The sequence below is a fragment of the Herpailurus yagouaroundi genome, unplaced genomic scaffold (genome assembly GCF_014898765.1).
Source record: "Herpailurus yagouaroundi ecotype Mexico unplaced genomic scaffold, PumYag 188, whole genome shotgun sequence".
Lineage (NCBI taxonomy): Eukaryota > Metazoa > Chordata > Mammalia > Carnivora > Felidae > Herpailurus > Herpailurus yagouaroundi.
Genome location: NW_024412419.1, coordinates 8,778,104 through 8,796,520, shown reverse-complemented (window position 1 = coordinate 8,796,520; position 18,417 = coordinate 8,778,104). Strand labels below are relative to the sequence as shown.

The 18,417-nt window shown below is 49.9% G+C and overlaps 1 protein-coding gene across 8 annotated transcripts in view; it reads right to left on the bottom strand.

Moving 5' to 3' along the window:
- Positions 1 to 4,853: 4,853 nt before the first annotated feature.
- Positions 4,854 to 18,417, bottom strand: part of GREB1 (growth regulating estrogen receptor binding 1) — a 147,569-nt gene continuing 134,005 nt past the window's right edge. For all 8 annotated transcript variants that reach the window (XM_040496093.1, XM_040496096.1, XM_040496095.1 and 5 more), the window contains exons 27-33: positions 15,572 to 15,776; positions 14,854 to 15,028; positions 12,676 to 12,894; positions 10,645 to 10,780; positions 8,399 to 8,599; positions 7,793 to 7,931; positions 4,854 to 6,644 (exon numbers count right to left, since the gene is read on the bottom strand). In XM_040496093.1, the coding sequence (XP_040352027.1) occupies positions 6,481 to 6,644; positions 7,793 to 7,931; positions 8,399 to 8,599; positions 10,645 to 10,780; positions 12,676 to 12,894; positions 14,854 to 15,028; positions 15,572 to 15,776 (1,239 nt within the window). In that variant the 3' untranslated portion in view covers positions 4,854 to 6,480. The remainder of the gene's footprint in view (positions 6,645 to 7,792; positions 7,932 to 8,398; positions 8,600 to 10,644; positions 10,781 to 12,675; positions 12,895 to 14,853; positions 15,029 to 15,571; positions 15,777 to 18,417) is intronic.

The window sequence follows — 18,417 nt, the reverse complement described above, 5'->3', positions numbered from 1 at the left end:
CATGCGTGACCCAAGCCCGGGGGCGGTTTCTGTTACCTTCACGCCAGGGTCTGAGCATATAGATGCCTGGCATGCAGTAGACACACGTTCGGCGAAAAGGATGTTGGTGGCATTGTATCGTTTGTATGATATCTAAATAATAAATTTCAAATAGAAGTTAAGGTCCCCTAGTGTCGTCCCTTGGGCGGCACTGGCGTTGGCTGCAGAGCCTGGAGGACGGGGGTGGAGCTTACTTCCGTCACTTATTAGCTGTGGGACTCAAGCAAGTTCCTTCACCTGCTCAGGCCACACGTCACATCTGTGAAATAGACATCGTAACAACTCTCCCCTGGGTTTTAAGAATTAAATGGCATCGAAAATAGGGGGGAATAAAAGTTTGAAAGTATAGTATCTCCCACCCAAGAGTCTCAGTTGGTAGTGGCTGTCATCAACAGGAAGGAAGCTTTTGGTTCCCAAATGCAAATTACCTTTCTAATTCTGTATTTGAACAACTTAAGCTCTATTTGTGTAGTTGGCTGCACTGTTGGCTTGCCTAAGATCGGAGACCCCAAAAGTGGTTCATCAGCCTTAGTCCTGCGGCCATGACTCCATCAGGGCCAGAATTTTAGGAAGCTTCCACCAAATCCTGAAAGATGACGTACACATTGCCCACCTGTACGAGTTTCCTGGGATTGCCATAACAAAGCACCACAAAGTGTGTGTCTTAAAACAACAGAAATCTATTCTCTCACGGTTCTTGAAGCTACGAATTCAAGATCAAGGTGTCAGCAGGGCCATGCTCCCCAAAGTCTCGAGGAAAGAGTCCTCTTTCGCCTCTTCCAGCATCTGGTGGTTTGTCAGACATCCTTGGTTTATAGGCTCATCATTCCAATCTCTGCCTTGGTGGTCACACGGCAGTCTTCCTCTGTCACTCTTAAGACACTGGCCATACTGGGTCAGGAGCCCACTTGATTCCAGTGTGACTTTGTCTCGACTAATTACATCAGCCCCAAACCTATTTCCAGATAAGATCACATTCTTAAGTATCAGAGGTTAGGACCTCGACATATTTTTGAGGGTGTGATTCAGCCGAAAACTTCAACCAAACCCACCCCTAGTAGGGTGGGTTGCCACCACTGGGAAAGACCCTTTTACAGAGCGAGAACCAGACTTAGAGTGGCCAGAGATCCTAAGAGAAAAATTAGTGTTCCTCAGAGTTAAAGAAAGCCTAAGGGAAACTGGGACAGTATATTCAGTGAACGACAAACGTGGTCATGGATTCTTGTTTCTTCTCCAGACACGAAGGGTTTTTAAACTCCACACTTGGCTTTCCAACTGTTTTGTTAATTAAAATGCTAATTCCTTCTGAGCTGGGAAGTCTGCCGAAGCAAGCAGACTAAAAAAGAAATGAAAGCTGTCGACATTGGACACGCCCTTGGTTCAGTCTTCCTTAAAGAGCTGTCTGCAGACTCTGAAGCCAGATCTGGAAGGCTTAATGCAAATTCCGTTATTAAAAGGGTTTCTAAACATTAATGCTGGGATCGCCCAGACTCGGGATGATACATATGTAATATATTCCGTATATGCTGGCATCCAGTGCTACCTCCCACAGGCAACCCAACACTTCTCCCAAAGAGAACATTTTGGTTCCATACTTTTATCGTATGGGGAGCCTTAGAAGCCAACGGTGCCTCCTAATGGATGACATTTGGTGGCCATAAACTGCTCAAGACAGAAAGCAGCTGTGATGTTAGCAGGACCTATCCTTACACCTGCAAGCATGAATCTAGATCTGTTCTGTCACTTGATAGCTGTGTGATCTTGGACAAGTCAACCTCTCTGAGCCATAGGTTTTTCATTTGTAAGATGGTCCCAATGATATCTACTTCAGAGTGTTGTTGGATTAAATAATAAACAGGGGCGCCTGGGTGGCGCAGTCGGTTGAGCGTCCGACTTCAGCCAGGTCACGATCTCGCGGTCCGGGAGTTCGAGCCCCGCGTCAGGCCCTGGGCTGATGGCTCAGAGCCTGGAGCCTGTTTCCGATTCTGTGTCTCCCTCTCTCTCTGCCCCTCCCCCATTCATGCTCTGTCTCTCTCTGTCCTAAAAATAAATAAACGTTGGAAAAAAAAATTAAAAAAATAAATGAATAAATAATAAACAATTAGCGACCTAGTTAAATGCCTGGCACACAGCAGGTGCTCAAAAATGTTTGCTACTCACTGTTGCTCATTTCATAGCTAACACATTCTCCAGGAACGAAGTGACCTGGCAAGAGAATCAAGACGCGAAACCAAGTCCCCTGGTTTCGAATGCCATGCCCTCTCCACTGCCACATTCCGCCATGAAAACTCTGACATCCATATGAATGTTGCTTTTGCAGCCTGATTTCTCCTCCTTAACTGCAAGAGTTCTTAAGTTGTGGTGAGTATTCAGGAAAAAAGAGCCACAGTGTGTGTATTTATTATTCTTTTTTTTTTTTATGTTTAGTTTTTGAGAGACAGCACGAGTGGCAGAGGGGCAGAGAGGGAGACGCAGAATCCGGAGCAGGCTCCAGGCTCTGAGCTGTCAGCACAGAGCCCGACTCGGGGCTCAAACTCACGGACCGTGAGATCATGACCTGAGCCGAAGTCAGACGCTTAACTGACTGAGCCACCCAGGTGCCCCTGTGTATTTATCATTCTTATCTGGTTTGAGAGTGACTGCTATTCCTGGCCTTGCAGAAGTACAGATTTCTGTATTTTCCAATGCTCTGGGACGGTTTTTTATTATGGCAAAATACACACAAAATTTACCATTAGTGTCATTTAGCACATTCACAATGTAGTGTAACCATCACCTCTGTCTAGCTCAGAACATTTCCTGCAATTTCTATTCCACAAGAATGCTCTCTCCTTCGGAGGTTAATGACTTTCTATCAAACATGTCACTGGGTCAGTCGACTCTCATTTCGATTGGTCTTCTATTTCCAGAGAGAGGTACTAGTCTCCAGTGATGGTTATGCAATTATCCCATTATTACCCTATTTGTTTCCTATTTCTAACTGTTCTCGCCTTCTAAGATTTCACAGCATTGCTGTCCAGATCTACAAAGTTTTGTGACCATTCTTATCCCTTTGGGTTCAACTTTGAACTTCACCCATTTAATTTTTAAATGTTGAATCTTGTTCTGATTAGCCATCTTACCCCAGTCTGAGAGTCTCAATCTGCTGCCTTATTAGGTGAATTTAATCCATTTACGTTTACTTTGATCCGGGATATATTTTTTTAATTAATATTCTTTTAATATGCATTTTTGAGAGAGACAGTGCAAGCAGGGGAGGGGCAGAGAGGGGGGAGACACAGAATCTAAAGCAGGCTCCAGGCTCTGAGCTGTCAGCACAGAGCCCGACGTGGGGCTCGAACCCATCAACTGTGAGATCATGACCTAAGCCAAAGCTGAAGGCTTAACCGACTGGGCCCCCAGGTGTCCCTGATCAGGGATATGTTTGAATGTCTTTCTGCCATCTACTTTATTTACCAAGCTTTTTGTTTCTTCCCTCCCCAGCCTGTTCTTCCCTTATACCACATACACTCGTTTTGTTGATACTCCTTTTCCCTTTAATGTTTAGATCTTGTACATCCTGTTTCAATTCTTCCAGGGATTACTGTTTTTTAAACATATATTTAAATATTCCTTTTCTGGTAACATGTTAACCACCCCTGCCCCATTAAACCAGGAATTTTAGGTCAATTTCACTCCTTTACTTTCTCAGTTCCTCCACCACTGGCCACTCCCACCCCTAGCTCCCATGCTGGAAGCATCTAAAACAGAACGGAGTCAGTCAAGGGGCGTTTCACGAACACTACCATTTGCTGGGCATATTCCAGTCTCCAGGAACACAGGAGTGAATGTGTCTTACGAAGTTCCTACTTTCACGGGAAAGGACAAAGAAAACACTAAACAAAATGCATTCTACTGGGGAGGACCTCATTGAGGAGGTGACCTTTGAGGGATCCGAGCGACGTGAAGGGGAGAAGCGGTCCAGGCACAGGAAGCAATAGCTCCTCTGGCTATTCACCCATCTACCGAGGTCTCTGTTTTCACTTCCAAGATCTGTAACCATCCTTTTTTGTTCTGGATACCGTATCACCTTACTTTTTTCTGATTTGGATTATGCTTGTTTTATAATTAACCTCTTTACTGACATTATCACCTTTCACTGTATAACATTTGCTATTTTAAGAATCTTAGTTGTTTGTTCATTTCCATACTTGGTGGGCGGGGGGGGGGGGGGTCCTGTTTGTTTATTTCGTCTACTATAAACTGACCCATATAACTGTGAGGGGAGAGATAGGACAATGCCACAGAGAGGGGGTGCCAATAGCTTGTCTTCACAAAAGTCTGGACCCCCTCCCATGCCCCCTCCTTGAGGCTCCCTCCACACTCTGCAGTAAGCTTAGCAGTGGCTGCCTGCCTAGCCCAGGTCAGTGGCGTCTGTGAGTGTTGCAGAAGAGCTGGAAGGAATCGAAGGGCCCGCTGCACCAAACCGTATCACTGTGACAAATGCCCCAGGCCCCCTCCACGTCCTTAGCCACCGTGACACACAGAGCACCCCTGACTCCATCTTCCGACGTAGCATGTTTCTGTGTATGGTCTCAGCTGTGCTATCCTTCATTTCCGTTCTTCTCTACACCTAATTTTCTCTTTCAGGGATTCCTCCATGTGTTAATACACGCTTACTTTTATGGATTTATAATTTCCTTTCCAAAACTGTCTTTTCTGTCATGTCATGAGGTTGTAAGCAGGGAGCCCTTGGAGATCACTGGTCACACTACTCCCTCTCAAAGAAACAAAAACAAAAACAAAACCAACCGAATTAATTCCCACCAAAGAAACCAGGAGTGCATCACGGGTTTTATTTATAAGACTGGAACAAACAAGAATATTAGTTTGGTGTCTTCCAAGTTTAAGTTAACTAACAAAATGGGAAGCACGGCACACAAGCTACTATTTACAAAAGACAAATACAACTGAAGAAGGAAAGTTTTTATTCCGAGATAGGAATAATGGCATATACGAAGGGATCGTTTTATAAACACTGAACTAATCTTTTATACTCATCGGCTGGTTTTTCTTTGGGCGGGGGTGGGAGGAGGGAGATTAAACTCTTAGGCATCATCTTCTAAAATAATTTCTTCTTAGACTGTTATCCACCAGAGTGCTCAGAAGTGTCTGAGATGGCTGTGTACGAATGCATGCTGGTGGTACATTTCTGAGTATCTTCAAACCCTCCCTTCGGTTAGGGGCCACTCCAAAAGCACCGTGGCCTGGGGCAAGACAGACACTGGTCCGGAATCCAGGAGTCTACTTGTCCATCCTTCTGCTTCTCTCCTTGCGCAGTGGTCTCGGTGAGGTGCGCTCCCTGCACCGGAACCTTCTCGTCTTCCAGGTGGAGGATCACTGCACCCACCCAGGCTGTTGGAAGGACTAAGCAAGATCATAGCTGCGAAAGCACCCAGTCCGATGCCTGGCCCATGGCTGGCACTCAAACACACAGGCAGACGGGATGGTGAGCGTCATGGAACGTTCCCGCATTCCTGTCGTCCATTCTGATCGGGGCCAAGCACTCGTAAGAGAAAACAAGCTATTTAAGGAACCAAAAACTGAGCTTTAATAAATTATAGTCAAAAGTTTAATTCTTACCAACTATTTTATGTCCCTCTGGTGGTTTCATTGTTTCAAAGCAAGCAATTTGGTCCTCTTTGTAAGGCAAAGTCGGTCTCTTCAGGTCAACCCCTCCAACTCTAATTTCCTTCCTGAAACACTTCTTGTTTTAAAGAAAGTTTCTTTTCAGCTTTGCCCTTTCTAAGAGGTAGGGTATTGACCCTATACTATTTTATTTTAACAGAATCATACTTGCTGCGAAGTAAAATCATCTGCTTTACTTTTTCAGAGTGGATGCCTTTGGCCTGGCTTCTGAAAGAGCAAACTTGTAGGCTGTTACGTAATTCTTATTAAATGTCCTTGTTTTTTCCTTCTCTCCAGCCGTTAAAGTTAAAAGATGCTCTTCTGGAATATTGCTTTGTAGTAGGTGATAGGGAAACCCCCATAGTCGGAATCCTGTCCATCGCCCAACAAGAAGTTACTGACACCTCTACAAGAAAACCCAAGAGTGATCCTTTAGAACTCAGAAAAGTCGCATTTGTCCATGGAAGCACACGGAAGACAGGACGGCAGGCAAAAGTTTGTTCTTCATCAAGTGGACTTCGACAGAGCCCAGGGCCGTGTGGCCCAGAACCCAGGAGACATGGCTTTGCGTCCCTGCTCACCACCCACTCATCCTCATTGTTCTAAGACCACAAACGCCCAGGCCTGGGCTCCTGGCACGTAGCACGAGGGGGCCGCACAACGGTCCCGGGGCCGCTCCAGTTCGAGCACCCCGTGGATCTCAGAGTCCCTTTAGCCTCAAGGGCATGAGGTGCCGAAGGCTCCCCTCCCGCAGAAAATCTGCCGGTGTCTCCCTCAGATGTGCCGCCCGGTCAGAAAAAAGAGCGGCCGGTCTTCCTTGGCGTTGGCCGTCTGGAATTCGTCACGCAGCCGGAACTGCCACTCGTCTTCCAGCTCGAGGCGGACCACCGTCTGGCGCAGGGAGTTCCGGTCCTGGCAGATCACGCACAGGGTGGCACCTGCGTGGGCAACGGCAGAGGCGGTGAAGAAAACGAATGAGAGCTACGGCCTGGATTCTACCGGCAACAAGGAGACACGGTGTCGTTTGGGAAGGAGGGACCAGACATCCAGGCGGCACCTCCTGCTGCTTCTGGAAAGCTTCGTACTCTCAGCGAGACACACAGCGAGATGGTTATTTGGCAGGTCTGGCCGGTGACACAACGCGGAGGCGGAAGAAATGTGCACAAAGCGGTGGAGGGGGTGGAGAACCGGAAGCAGAAGACGCCTCGTCGGCTGGTCAGATCACCAACCAAGCGCTCCGGTTCCAGCCCTGCGCTAGCCCACCTCTCCCAGGCTGACCCCAGCCCTTCCTCTCCCATGCGAGCCCCCTGCATACTGGCCAGATGCAGCACACCCCCACCCCCACCCCCCCTGCCTCGGGAGTTCTCCCTCCTCTCCACTCCCAGCATCCTCGATAATCCCTCTGGTCGGCTCATTCATCCTGTAGGTCGGTCTACCTGCCGCCCTTCCTACCCACATGTCCTGTCCTCCTAGTACACGAAATGTTTCCCCGGGGCAGACCGTGGGAGAAACCTCTTACTACTTCCCAAGGCCGCATACAGCGCTGGTGCTCAGCAAACACCCGCTCGACAAGGTCAGAGTGCAGACACCCAAGGCAAGGGAAGATCGGTCAGGATTCCCAGCTGGCTGGAAATAACACTGTTAAGTTCTAGAGAATGAAACGTCTGTCGCTCTCAGCCGCTCTAGCGTGACAACAACTATGGGAGCAGAAAGATCCCAGTAAAGGTCAAAGAGCATGCAGTGCTCCCTAAGATGAGGAGGAAACCCCAGGTACCAGGAGGAAGGCACGTCTGAAGGGACCTGGGTGCTGATGTTAAGAATCTGGGCTGACGGGGACCACAAGTCCAAAATATCTACCTGAAAGAAAGGGGACGTGTCTTGTCTCTATCCCGACAGGCACAAGGGGAAGAGAGCCACGCTGGGATCGCATCCCAGCCTTCTTGTACCTTCCTGGATAATCAGGGCAGTCATATTCCCTCTCTGAGCCTCAGTCTACCCACTGGCAAAGGGGGACTAAGACCACAAGTCACCTCCTCGGAAGCGCCAGGTGCCAAAAGGCATTCAAATCGAGGTCCAGGGAAGTTACCTTTCAGAAAATGAAACTTTTTCAAAAAGCTAGCTCCCACAAAAGAATCACAGAGGTATAGCAGGAGTCCGCTAAACACGAAGTCAGAGCAGCTGACGTTCAGGGAGTGGGGCCTGGAGCTCACATAACACACAGAAATCTGAAAAAGAAGGAATCCAAGAGAGAACATCAGCTTTCATGAAATACCCAACGACACCATGCTAGAGCCTTGCGTCTAACAAATACTAACTGCTTGGCCAATGCCCAAGGCTGGTGGGGGTCGGGGCAGAGACAAGATTTAGTGCTATGTCCAAATCCAGATCCTAAAACTCAAGTCCAAGAAATGTATCCACATTTGCCCATCCATCAATTCGAGAATCCATCAATTCGACGGACGAGTTGCCACCCGTCAATTTTGGCATCCGCGTTGGCTTTCATTCCTAATTTATTACAGTGGGGGGCAAACCACTTAAACTCTCTCAGGCTTTTACCCTATCAGCTATAAGGCGGGGTAAACACCTGAGGCAAAGGAGCTGAGTAGCTATCATCCCGAGTCCTGGGTCCCGGCGCCTCCGTTTTAGGAATTTCTGGATTCGTGGACTCGGCAGGGCCCCCTCTGAGAGTCACCTGAGATCCCAGGTTAAGGTAGCAGTCGACCGAGAGCACAGGGTGGCCGCGGTTCCGCAGGGACAGCGGGAAGAATCGGTGACTGTGGTGCTGGAGGAACTTCTCCAGCAGGAGCTGCGCGGGCGCCGCGAGGAACGTGTGCTTGCTGTCCGGGGCGCAGATGTACTGGGCCGGCACGATGGCCACGGGGTTGTCGGATACCTGCCCGGGGAAGGCGGGGTCAGCCACTCCCAGCCACCCTGAGCACAGAGGTCCCTCCCCAGGCCTCTCCTGGGGTGAGTGGCCCTGTCACGGAAGACTGTGTCACAGGGTAGAGCTGCCCAGCTGCGAACACATACCTCAACCCAGAAATTCTCTGCCAAGGAAAACTATGCTTTACCACGGTGGGACGTGTGAAACTGACGAGTGGGACTGGTAAGAATTGTAGGCATTGACCACTCCATGCAGAAGACTTGCCGCCTGGTCTAGGATAATCAAGAGGACCACTGGACCTGGCGAACTCTCCCCCAAATCCAGAGAGGCAAACCTCTGGGAAGGATCAGCCTCCCCCTGGCCCCAGAACCTGTCCACCTTCGCCTGCCCCCGCCGCCCTTCCTGCCGACCCCCCGCCGGTCTGCACCCACCACCCCTTACTCCACGGCCAACGCGTTTGCCAGGCTGCAGCCAGGGAGACTTGGTGTAAAGAAAACGAATCAAATCCTCTGCTGGGCACCCTTCGGTGGTCTCTCATTACTCCTAGAGAAAGTCCAGAATGTTCCCATGGCTGCTAAGACCCTACATGCTTCTCTAGCCCATCTCCGCCATGCCTTCTGCCCTTTATGCTTCTTCCACGCTGACCTCCCGGCTCCTTCACCCAGATCCTTCTTTGAACAGCTGTGTATTACCCCCGAGTCTCTGCTTTGATGTCACTGTCTCGGGGACACTCACGCAGACTCCCTCCCCCACCCTTTGCAAGGTTAGGTCTCCCTGTGACACACGTCACCCTCGTGGTGCTGGTCACAAGGACACTACATGTTTAACATCCGCCTCAGCTGCAGGGCTACACCGAGCGAAGGGCCTGCGTGCTCAGTAAATACTCAGTGAGTAAATGAAAGTAAGTTATCTCATTCAGATGAAAGATTATCGAATGTTCCAGCTCTCTTACACATAACCTAAACCTAGCGGAAAAGAAGATGCTCAAAATAGGAATACACATAAAATATCTAGAGCCAGAGGGTTAGACTGAGAGACATAAAGAAAACTCAGTTTTAAAAGTACAATAGTATCTTTGATAGACAATATGGTAAAAATCTGAATTGTAAAAATTAAACTAGAAATCTAACACAATTTCAATAAGAAATCTCAGCAGCGGGGGAGGGTAGGACTTAATTCAACGACTCCCGAGTTCTGGAAATACAGACCTTTTCTTTAAATGTCTTGCTACTTTTTAAGAGAAATGAGGATGGGCTTTCCCTTTCAGAGAAGGCTTCACATCCTGCTGATAGGAAGGGGCAGGTGGGTGGGGGTTTGGGACTGGCGTCTGAATTCAGACCCGGCCCAGCTCAGGATGAGCAACCAACCACACAAGGAGTGAGGGGAGATGAGGCAGGACAGAGGCTGAAAGAGTCACCGGGACAGGCTGACGTGTCCACCGCCAGGGCAAAAGTCAAGGTAGATGGAGGTACAAAGCAGAGAATGGGGCTCCCGTCCATGGGTCGGAGAGAACCTTCAGGCAGAGTCGTGCCAGCCCCATATGTCCTCCTGGAAGACCAGATCTCAGAGGGTGTGCTAGGACTTTCCACCCTGAAATTCTGCAGCCAGCACTGACCTAATCAGACCACGTCTCTCCCCACCAAGAGGCTGGCTCATGCACAGACAACACGGCTACAGGCCAGCCTGTTGGTGCCATTTGGTTATCTGGCCAGGCACTGTCCAGGGGCCCAGAGAGGAGCATGGCGCCCCACCCCCCAGGAGCTGGGTCCAGCAGAGAAGCCAGGGCAGTGAACACAGAGCCCAGTGCTGGACGTGCAGGCAGGCGAGCGCTCACGGGAAGGCTGGTGGCGGCCACACTGGTGGGACGCGTACCGGGGATACTGGTTAGAACCAGCGATCGGGAGAGAAACCCGACGGCGGGCCTCCCTTCCCCAGGCTCCCAATTCAAAACCTTGACGAATGCCAGCAGCCGTCAAGGCCGCCCCACGTCCTGGCCTCCCCGCCAGCTCCCACACCACCGCAGCCCAGGCAGCAGACTCAGCGGGCGCACTCACCTTGGACGTGATGTGGCAGGACCTGTGCCCGCCCACAGCAATCTGCTTCTTCATCACGCTAAAGCGGTTGAAACGGCAGAGCAGGAGGCCGGCGCTATGCACCCGCAGGTTGAAGTCCACGTCGTCACATGTGAACCTGCTCAGAAGCAGAGGAGGGAGCAGATAGCACTGGACGCGGCCCACGGCCCCGGGCACGCCCCCAGCAGCCACACGGAGTGTGCACCCCCCGCGCTGGGGCGCTCGTTCCAACCTTGAAGCCCTCGCTCAATAGCGGCATATAAAGAAGACAAAACAAATAAGGAGACCAGGTGTGACTGCGACGTGTTTGCACCAGGCCGGGCTTAAACTACAGAAGGACTACCACTGGCTGATCACACGCTACAGGCACCGTGTGAGGGGCTTCACAAACACCGTTTCATCTATGTGTTACAAACAAAAAACAAAACAACAAACAAAGAACAAAAGGGAGGTGCCTGGGTGGCTCAGTCGGTTAAGCGCCCGACTCTGGCTCAAGTCATGATCTCATGGTTCGTGAATTCGAGCTCCACATCAGGCCCTGTGCTGACGGCTCGGAGCCTGGAGCCTGCTTCGGATTCTGTGTCTCCCTCACTCTCTGCTCCTCGCACTCTGTCTCTGTCTGTCTCTCAAAAAGAAACATTAAAAAAAAAAGAAAAAAGAAAAAAAAAAAAGAAAGAAAACAACAAACTCCCTAGAGTAAAAATATTAGCCACATCTTACAGCTGAGAAAAACAAGGCTCAGAGATGCTAAGTCATCAGCCTAAACTGCAAAGCTGTGAAAGAAAAAACCCAGGACTTAGCAGGGCAGCCTGGCTCCAAAAGCGACCCTCCCATGGCTCCTCCGATGGTCATCTTGGGTGTGGCCCCAGGGCTCCTAAGAGGGACATCTTGGGTGTGGCCGACTGCCTGGCCTATAGGGATGCCTGATAAGGGCTGGCAATCTGGTTATTCTTGAGATGTGAGCACTTCCGTGGCCAGGCCCAGAGAGAGAGTCATATGGAAATTACTTCCTAGTTTTCTTCAGTGTTAATGCTCCCAAAAACTGACGCAGTCCGAGAAGGAAGCAAAAAAGTAAGAGAAATGACACAGTACGACGTAAGTCACTATATAAAGGATCATGTGAACCGATGAAGGAAGTTGAATGATCTTATGCAAATCTACAGTCTACAGAATTATACAATTTAAAAAAAATTTTTTTTAAGTTTATGTTGGGGCGCTCGGGTGGCTCAGTTGGTTAAACCTCCGACTCCAGCTCGGGTCACGATCTCGCTATTTGTGAGTTCGAGCCCCGCGTTGGGCTCTGTGCTAACAGCTCAGAGCCTGGAGCCTGCTTTGGATTCTGTGTCTCTCTCTCCCGGTACCCCTCCCCCGCTCATGCTCATGTGCACATGCGTGCTCTCTCTCTCTCTCTCTCTCTCTCAAAAATAAGCATTAAAACAATTTTTTAAAATAAATAGATAAATAAAAGTTTACTTATCTTGAGAGAGAGCATAGCATGAGCGTACGTGTGTAAGGGGCAGGGAGAGATGTGGGGCTCAAACTCACAAACCCTGAGATCATGACCCGAGCCAAAATCAAGAGATGGGACACTCAACCAACTGAGCCACCCAGGCACCCCTATACGACAAAAAAATTAAAAAAAAAAAACAAAACTGAGGGCTGATTTCAGCTTGGGTCATGGGTCTCGAAGTCTGTGGGATCAACCCTCTTCACTATCAGCACTATCAGCCTGCTTGGGATTCTCTCTCCCGCTCCACCCCGTGCCCCTCCCACTTGTGCGCACACACACGCACACATGCGCTCTCTCGCTCAAAATAAAAAAATAAACATTAAAAAAACCCACCCCAAAACCTGAGGGCTGAAAGCAGGGCCAGAGCAATGCCTCGGGAAGGAAGCCTCCGGTTCCACTGGCCCCGCAGCGGGGAGGCCGCCGTCCCCCAGGCCTAAGGTTGCCCTTCAGGGTGGGCTCTGGGCTGGGGGCGGTACCGACGGCCACAGAGGGCGGGGACTCACCGGTTCTGGTTGTACTGCACGTTCTGGGTCAGGTCCACGTTCAGAATGATGAAGTCGTGCACGTGGCAGCGGGAGAAGGGCTCCCGCACCTCGGCGCTCCCCGTCTTGCTGGACCACTTCCGCATGCCAATCAGGGCATAGTGGGTGATGTTGGGGGACGCCTCGATGTGCTGCATGATGTGCTTCAAAGACACGTTTCTTTCTGCCCAGGAAAACTCCCTGCTCAAAAGAGGGAGACGGACGTCCCCAGGCTGAGGGGCAAACAGCAGCAGGGCCCCCAGGACCGGACGCTTAGGAGCTGGGTAGGGCTGGAGCAGGTGGAGCCCATCGCTGCCATCCTGAGTGCCGGGTGCCAGGCTAAGCGGGTCACATCTACTATTATGTATCCTCACGGCAACCTCATGACCTAGACCTATCATCCCCATTCTACAAATGAGGAAAAAAGGGGCTCTGAAGAACTTGCCCGGTGTCACTCAACAGAGCTCGGACTCAAACAGCACCGTCTCCAAAGCCTACCTCCTCCCCATCAGGCTAAAACACTGCATTTCCCGTTTGCAGACCTGAGGGCAAAATGGTGGGGAGAGCGAGGCTTTCTGCTGTGAATTCCAGTAAGGGAATTCACCCCCCCCCCCACCCTGACTGCCACTGTCTGAGGACCGTGGCGACGACAGGGACACTTGATGACCAGGGAGGGGGCCGGCGGGAGGGGCTCCAGGGCTAGGAGCTGGGCCCCAGCACGCAGCTCAACTCTTCTGGACCCCAGCTTGCTTTTCCCCAGCCAAGGGTCTTAAATAAACTCTCTAGGGCCCTGGCCAGCCCTGACATGCCAGGGCGTTAACGGCTGCTTCAGAATAGAATTCGGGAACGCAGAATGAAGGCTCAATTCTCTCCCAGTCTCAGCCCCCGGCTGAGCTCTTGCCTTTGGAAGAGTGTCAGGGAGAATACTGCCAGCAAAGCAGAACTGCTCCCATAAACTACGGGCAGCTCTATCATCCGGAACACATTTTCTCTCTAGAAGAACAGGGACTAGTGGTAATTGTCACAGGAGGGTACCACTAACATTAAAGAGGTGAACTGACCTCACGTTTCTTAAAAAAAAAAAAAAAAAAAAAAGGCCAAAAATAATCAGAAGTCATCAGGCAGCCCTAAGTTGAAACATCCATGTGGCAAAAATCACAAAAGGAAGTATTTTACCAACGATGTTCCGAGTCTATCCTACTGAGCCTTCCCTACATTGTGCCCTCTGGTGCCCACCTCCAGGCACACCCTTCAGAGTTTAGTTGTTACACTAATGTCACACAGCAAATAAAAATGCAGCTGGCTGCTAGGAATTAGGCTCGCGGCAGGGGGAGGGTGTGGAAGGCTCCAGGAGGGAATTTCTGGGCCACTGGTGATGTCCCATTTCTTCCAACGGGAGTTGGTTAAATGGGTGATCAGTGTGTGAAAATTTCTGGATATGTGTCCTACTTTCTGTAGGTATTTTATACTGAATATACACTGTGTGATTTTCTGTACGTATTATACATCCAAGAAAAGTTTTAAAAAGTTAAAAACACAAGGGGCCGCCTGGGTGGCTCAGTCAGTTAAGCGTGTGACTCCTGATTTCGGCTCAGGACCTGATCTTGAGGTTTGTGAGTCTGAGCCCCCAAATCAGGCTCTGCGCTGACAGTGTGGAGCCTGCTTGCGATTCTCTTTCTCTGCCCCTCCCCCCCTCAAAATAAATGAAAAATAAGAAACTTAAAAAAAATTGAAACCTCAAAACTACGCTGGGAATAAGAGCCTTGGACATACAAGGAATAAGAGCCTTAGAATAGAGAGCCTGCGACATAAAAGGCCATGTGAACCACATACTGTGCCTTCTAAGATGCGGTGTCCTCTGCGGTCCTCAGGAGGTAGCTAAGAAGCCCCCATTGAAAAGGAACAGCTTTGGGGCACCTGGCTGGCTCAGTCGGTTGATGTCCGACTTCAGCTCAGGTCACGATCTCACAGTTCGTGAGTTCAAGCCCCGCATCCAGCTTTCTGCTGGTCAGCGCAGAGCCCATTTGGATCCTCTGTCCCCCTACTCTCTCTGTCCCTCCCTTGCTCACGCTCTCTCCAGAAAATAAATAAATAAACATTAAAAAAAAAAAAAGAGGAACAGGTTCATGTTCCTTGCAGGGTCGGTGGGGGGCATCTCACCTGCTTCTTTCTCCGCCACAGTCTACATCCACCACGTTCCACATCACGCAGGAGTCGTCCGAGATCACGATGAAAGGCCAGATGTCCTGTGGCTTGATCCCCAGCTCCTCCTGCCGGTTCCTCTCCAGCTCCAGATTGTGGTAAGACAGCTCCTTGATCAGGAAGTGGGCGGCGCCTGAAATGGGCAAACCCCAGGCCCTCTCTTGGGTCCACGGACATCTACCCAGGACAGGCCCACCCTCAGGTCTGCCCTACCCAGGACCAAGGCCCCATCTGGAGTTAGAACGGCTCATCGAGGCCCCAGCCCATGACCAGCCAGCTCCCAACGGGAGCTTGGCGCTCCCGCTCTTGCTGGATCACTTCCGCATGCCAATCGGCATAGTGGGTGATGTTGGGGGACGCCTCGATGTGCTGCATGATGTGCTTCAAAGACACGTTTCTTTCTGCCCAGGAAAACTCCCTGCTCAAAAGAGGGAGACGGACGTCCCCAGGCCGAGGGGCAAACAGCACCAACCTGCACACACATTTGTCTGCTTATCCTTGTCTCTGACCGTGGAGAATGTGAATCAAAGCAGTGACCAAACACAGAAGAAGGCTATAGCTTTCAAAATGAAAAAGCCTGATGAAGAATGTTTAACCCATTCATCTCTAGGACCGTCTCCCAAAAGTCTCCTTTCGCAGGAATTTTACCAAGCAGGGCATGTTAAAAAATGCCTACCAACTCCAGCGCTGTTGAAGATACTTGGGAGCACCAGCATGATGTGGTTGGGCCAGTATTTCTTATAAATGGCCATTTCATACTCCTTGACGACCAGCACGTGCAGATGGCTGGCACCATCCATGGCATGGTACAGGTTAAAGAGTCCGTGTTCGTGACGGCCGGTTGTCGGGGTGAACGTCGGACTTTTTATATACTCGTGGCTCTGGAAAGCAGACGAATGAGGAGGGGAAGTGTTTGTGAATACGGTCACGATCACTCCCCTCCCTCTGAAATGGGACTTCGCGGAAGCTTCCGGTAAGAGAACGCAGCCAGTTTCCACACTCACTGAACGCAGCTTAGCCTTGGGACTTGCTTTTCCCGAGAAGACGACGGGAACACGATGGTTTGCGCCCGTTCCGAGCCTGGCCCCCTGAGGACGGACACATTCCACCCTCTCTCTCTCAGACCCCTCCCCGGGAGGAGCCGGGGCTGGCCTGCTGGGGCAGGAGAGACCGCAGAGGGCAGGGATGGATGTCCCACTGAGGCGACCCTCGCCCGGCCAGCCCCCAGCTGACCTGGCAGCTAACCACAGACACGAGTGATCGCAACAAGCCAGGGTAACCACACAGCGGGACCGAGCCCAAGCTGCCAGCCCGAAGAATTGCAAGCGGAGTGAGGGCTTGCTTGGGAACGGTCAGTTACACAACCGAAACTAACTGGCATGTGTCAGTGACCCAAACGGATCCCCCTCCCGTGTTGGCACTGAATATGTGCGGAGTGTATACTAGTCTGGACGATTTAAATCCCTCAGTCCCTCATCCCTGCAGCCTAGCTCCTAATACACTCCGGCTGTGAATCTTTTATATCAAGAACTGGGTTTTCCTCCACTCTGCCCTCAACAGAAAAGTTCTTCTGGTTGAGCTAGGCCTTCCACTCCTTCTGAGTTCCTCAGAGCACCTGCCACAAAAAAGCTGTGCTGCACCTGGTGCCCGTACCCAGTTCTGGCTGGAACTGGCTGGAACTGGCTGGAACTGGCTGGAAAAGCGAGGGGGGGATCAGAGAAACCCTCCGCCAGTGCAACAGCCCGCCCCAGCCCACAGGGTAGGAGACGCCCTGTAATAAAGGCCCCCATTGTTCTTTACAAATGTTTTCAGTGCTTGGTAAAAGACTGCCAGGTCTGAAAGATTATTCCACCCTAAGGTACTGGCCCTCTGGAGATCGAAAAGCAGCGTCCCACACAAGGGTCACATTGGCCGGGGCTGGGGGCAGGCAGCAAGCTGACTCCTGAGACGGTCAGGCTGGATCTGTGAAACCAAGCGTCCCTATGAGGAGGGCCTCTAAGAATGCTGGTCACGGACTTCTGGTGGAGTCTATCGGGTTTTCCACGTATAATATCATGTCCTCTGCAAAAAGGGAAAGCTTGACTTCATCTTTGCTAATTTGGATGCCTTTGATTTCCTTTTGTTGTCTGATTGTTGATGCTAGCACTTCCAACACTATGTGAAACAACAGCGGTGAGAGTGGACATCCCTGTCGTGTTCCTGATCTCAGGGGGAAAGCTCTCAGTTTTTCCCCATTGAGGATGCTATTAGCTGTGGGCTTTTCATAAATGGCTTTTATGATGTTTAAGTATGTTCCTTCTATCCCGACTTTCTTGAGGGTTTTTATTAAGAAAGGATGCTGAATTTTGTCAGATGCTTTTTCTGCATCGATTGACAGGATCATATGGTTCTTATCTTTTCATTTGTTAATGTGATGTATCACATTGATTGATTGATTTGCGAATGTTGAACCAGGCCTGCAGCCCAGGAATCAATCCCACTTGATCATGGTGAATAATTCTCTTTATATGCTGTTGAATTCGATTTGCTAGTATCTTGTTGAGAATTTTTGCATCCATATTTATCAGGGATGTTGGCTTACATGACACATCTCCAAAAGCAAGGGAATTAAAAGCAAAAATGAACTATTGGGACCTCATCAAGATAAAAAGCTTCTGCACAGCAAAGGAAACAATCAACCAAACTAAAAGGCAACCAACGGAATGGGAAAAGATATTTTCAAATGACATATCGGACAAAGGGCTAGTATCCAAAATCTATAAAGAACTCACCAAACTCCACACCCGAAAAACAAATAATCCAGTGAAGAAATGGGCAGAAGACATGAATAGACACTTCTCTAAAGAAGACATCCGGATGGCCAACGGCCACATGAAAAGATGCTCAACGTCACTCCTCATCAGGGAAATATAAATCAAAACCACACTGAGATATCACCTCATGCCAGTCAGAGTGGCTAAAATGAACAAATCAGGGGACTATAGATGCTGGCGAGGATGTGGAGACACGGGAACCCTCTTGCACTGTTGGTGGGAATGCAAACTGCTACAGCCACTCTGGAAAACAGCATGGAGGTTCCTCAAAAAATTAAAAATAGATCTACCCTATGACCCAGCAATAGCACTGCCAGCAATTTACCCAAGGATCCAGGAGTGCTGATGCATAGGGGCACTCGTACCCCAATGTTTATAGCAGCACTTTCAACAATAGCCAAATCATGGAAAGAGCCTGAATGTCCATCAACTGATGAATGGATAAAGAAATTGTGGTTTATATACACAATGGAATACTACTTGGCAATGAGAAAGAATGCAATGTGGCCTTTTGTAGCAAGGTGGATAGAACTGGAGAGTGTTATGCTAAGTGAAATAAGCCATACAGAGAAAGACAGATACCATATGTTTTCACTCTTACGTGGATCCTGAGAAACTTAACAGAAGACCATAGGGGAGGGGAAGGGAAAAAAAAAAAAAAAAAGGTTAGGGGGGGAGGGAGCCAAACCATAAGAGACTCTGAAATCCT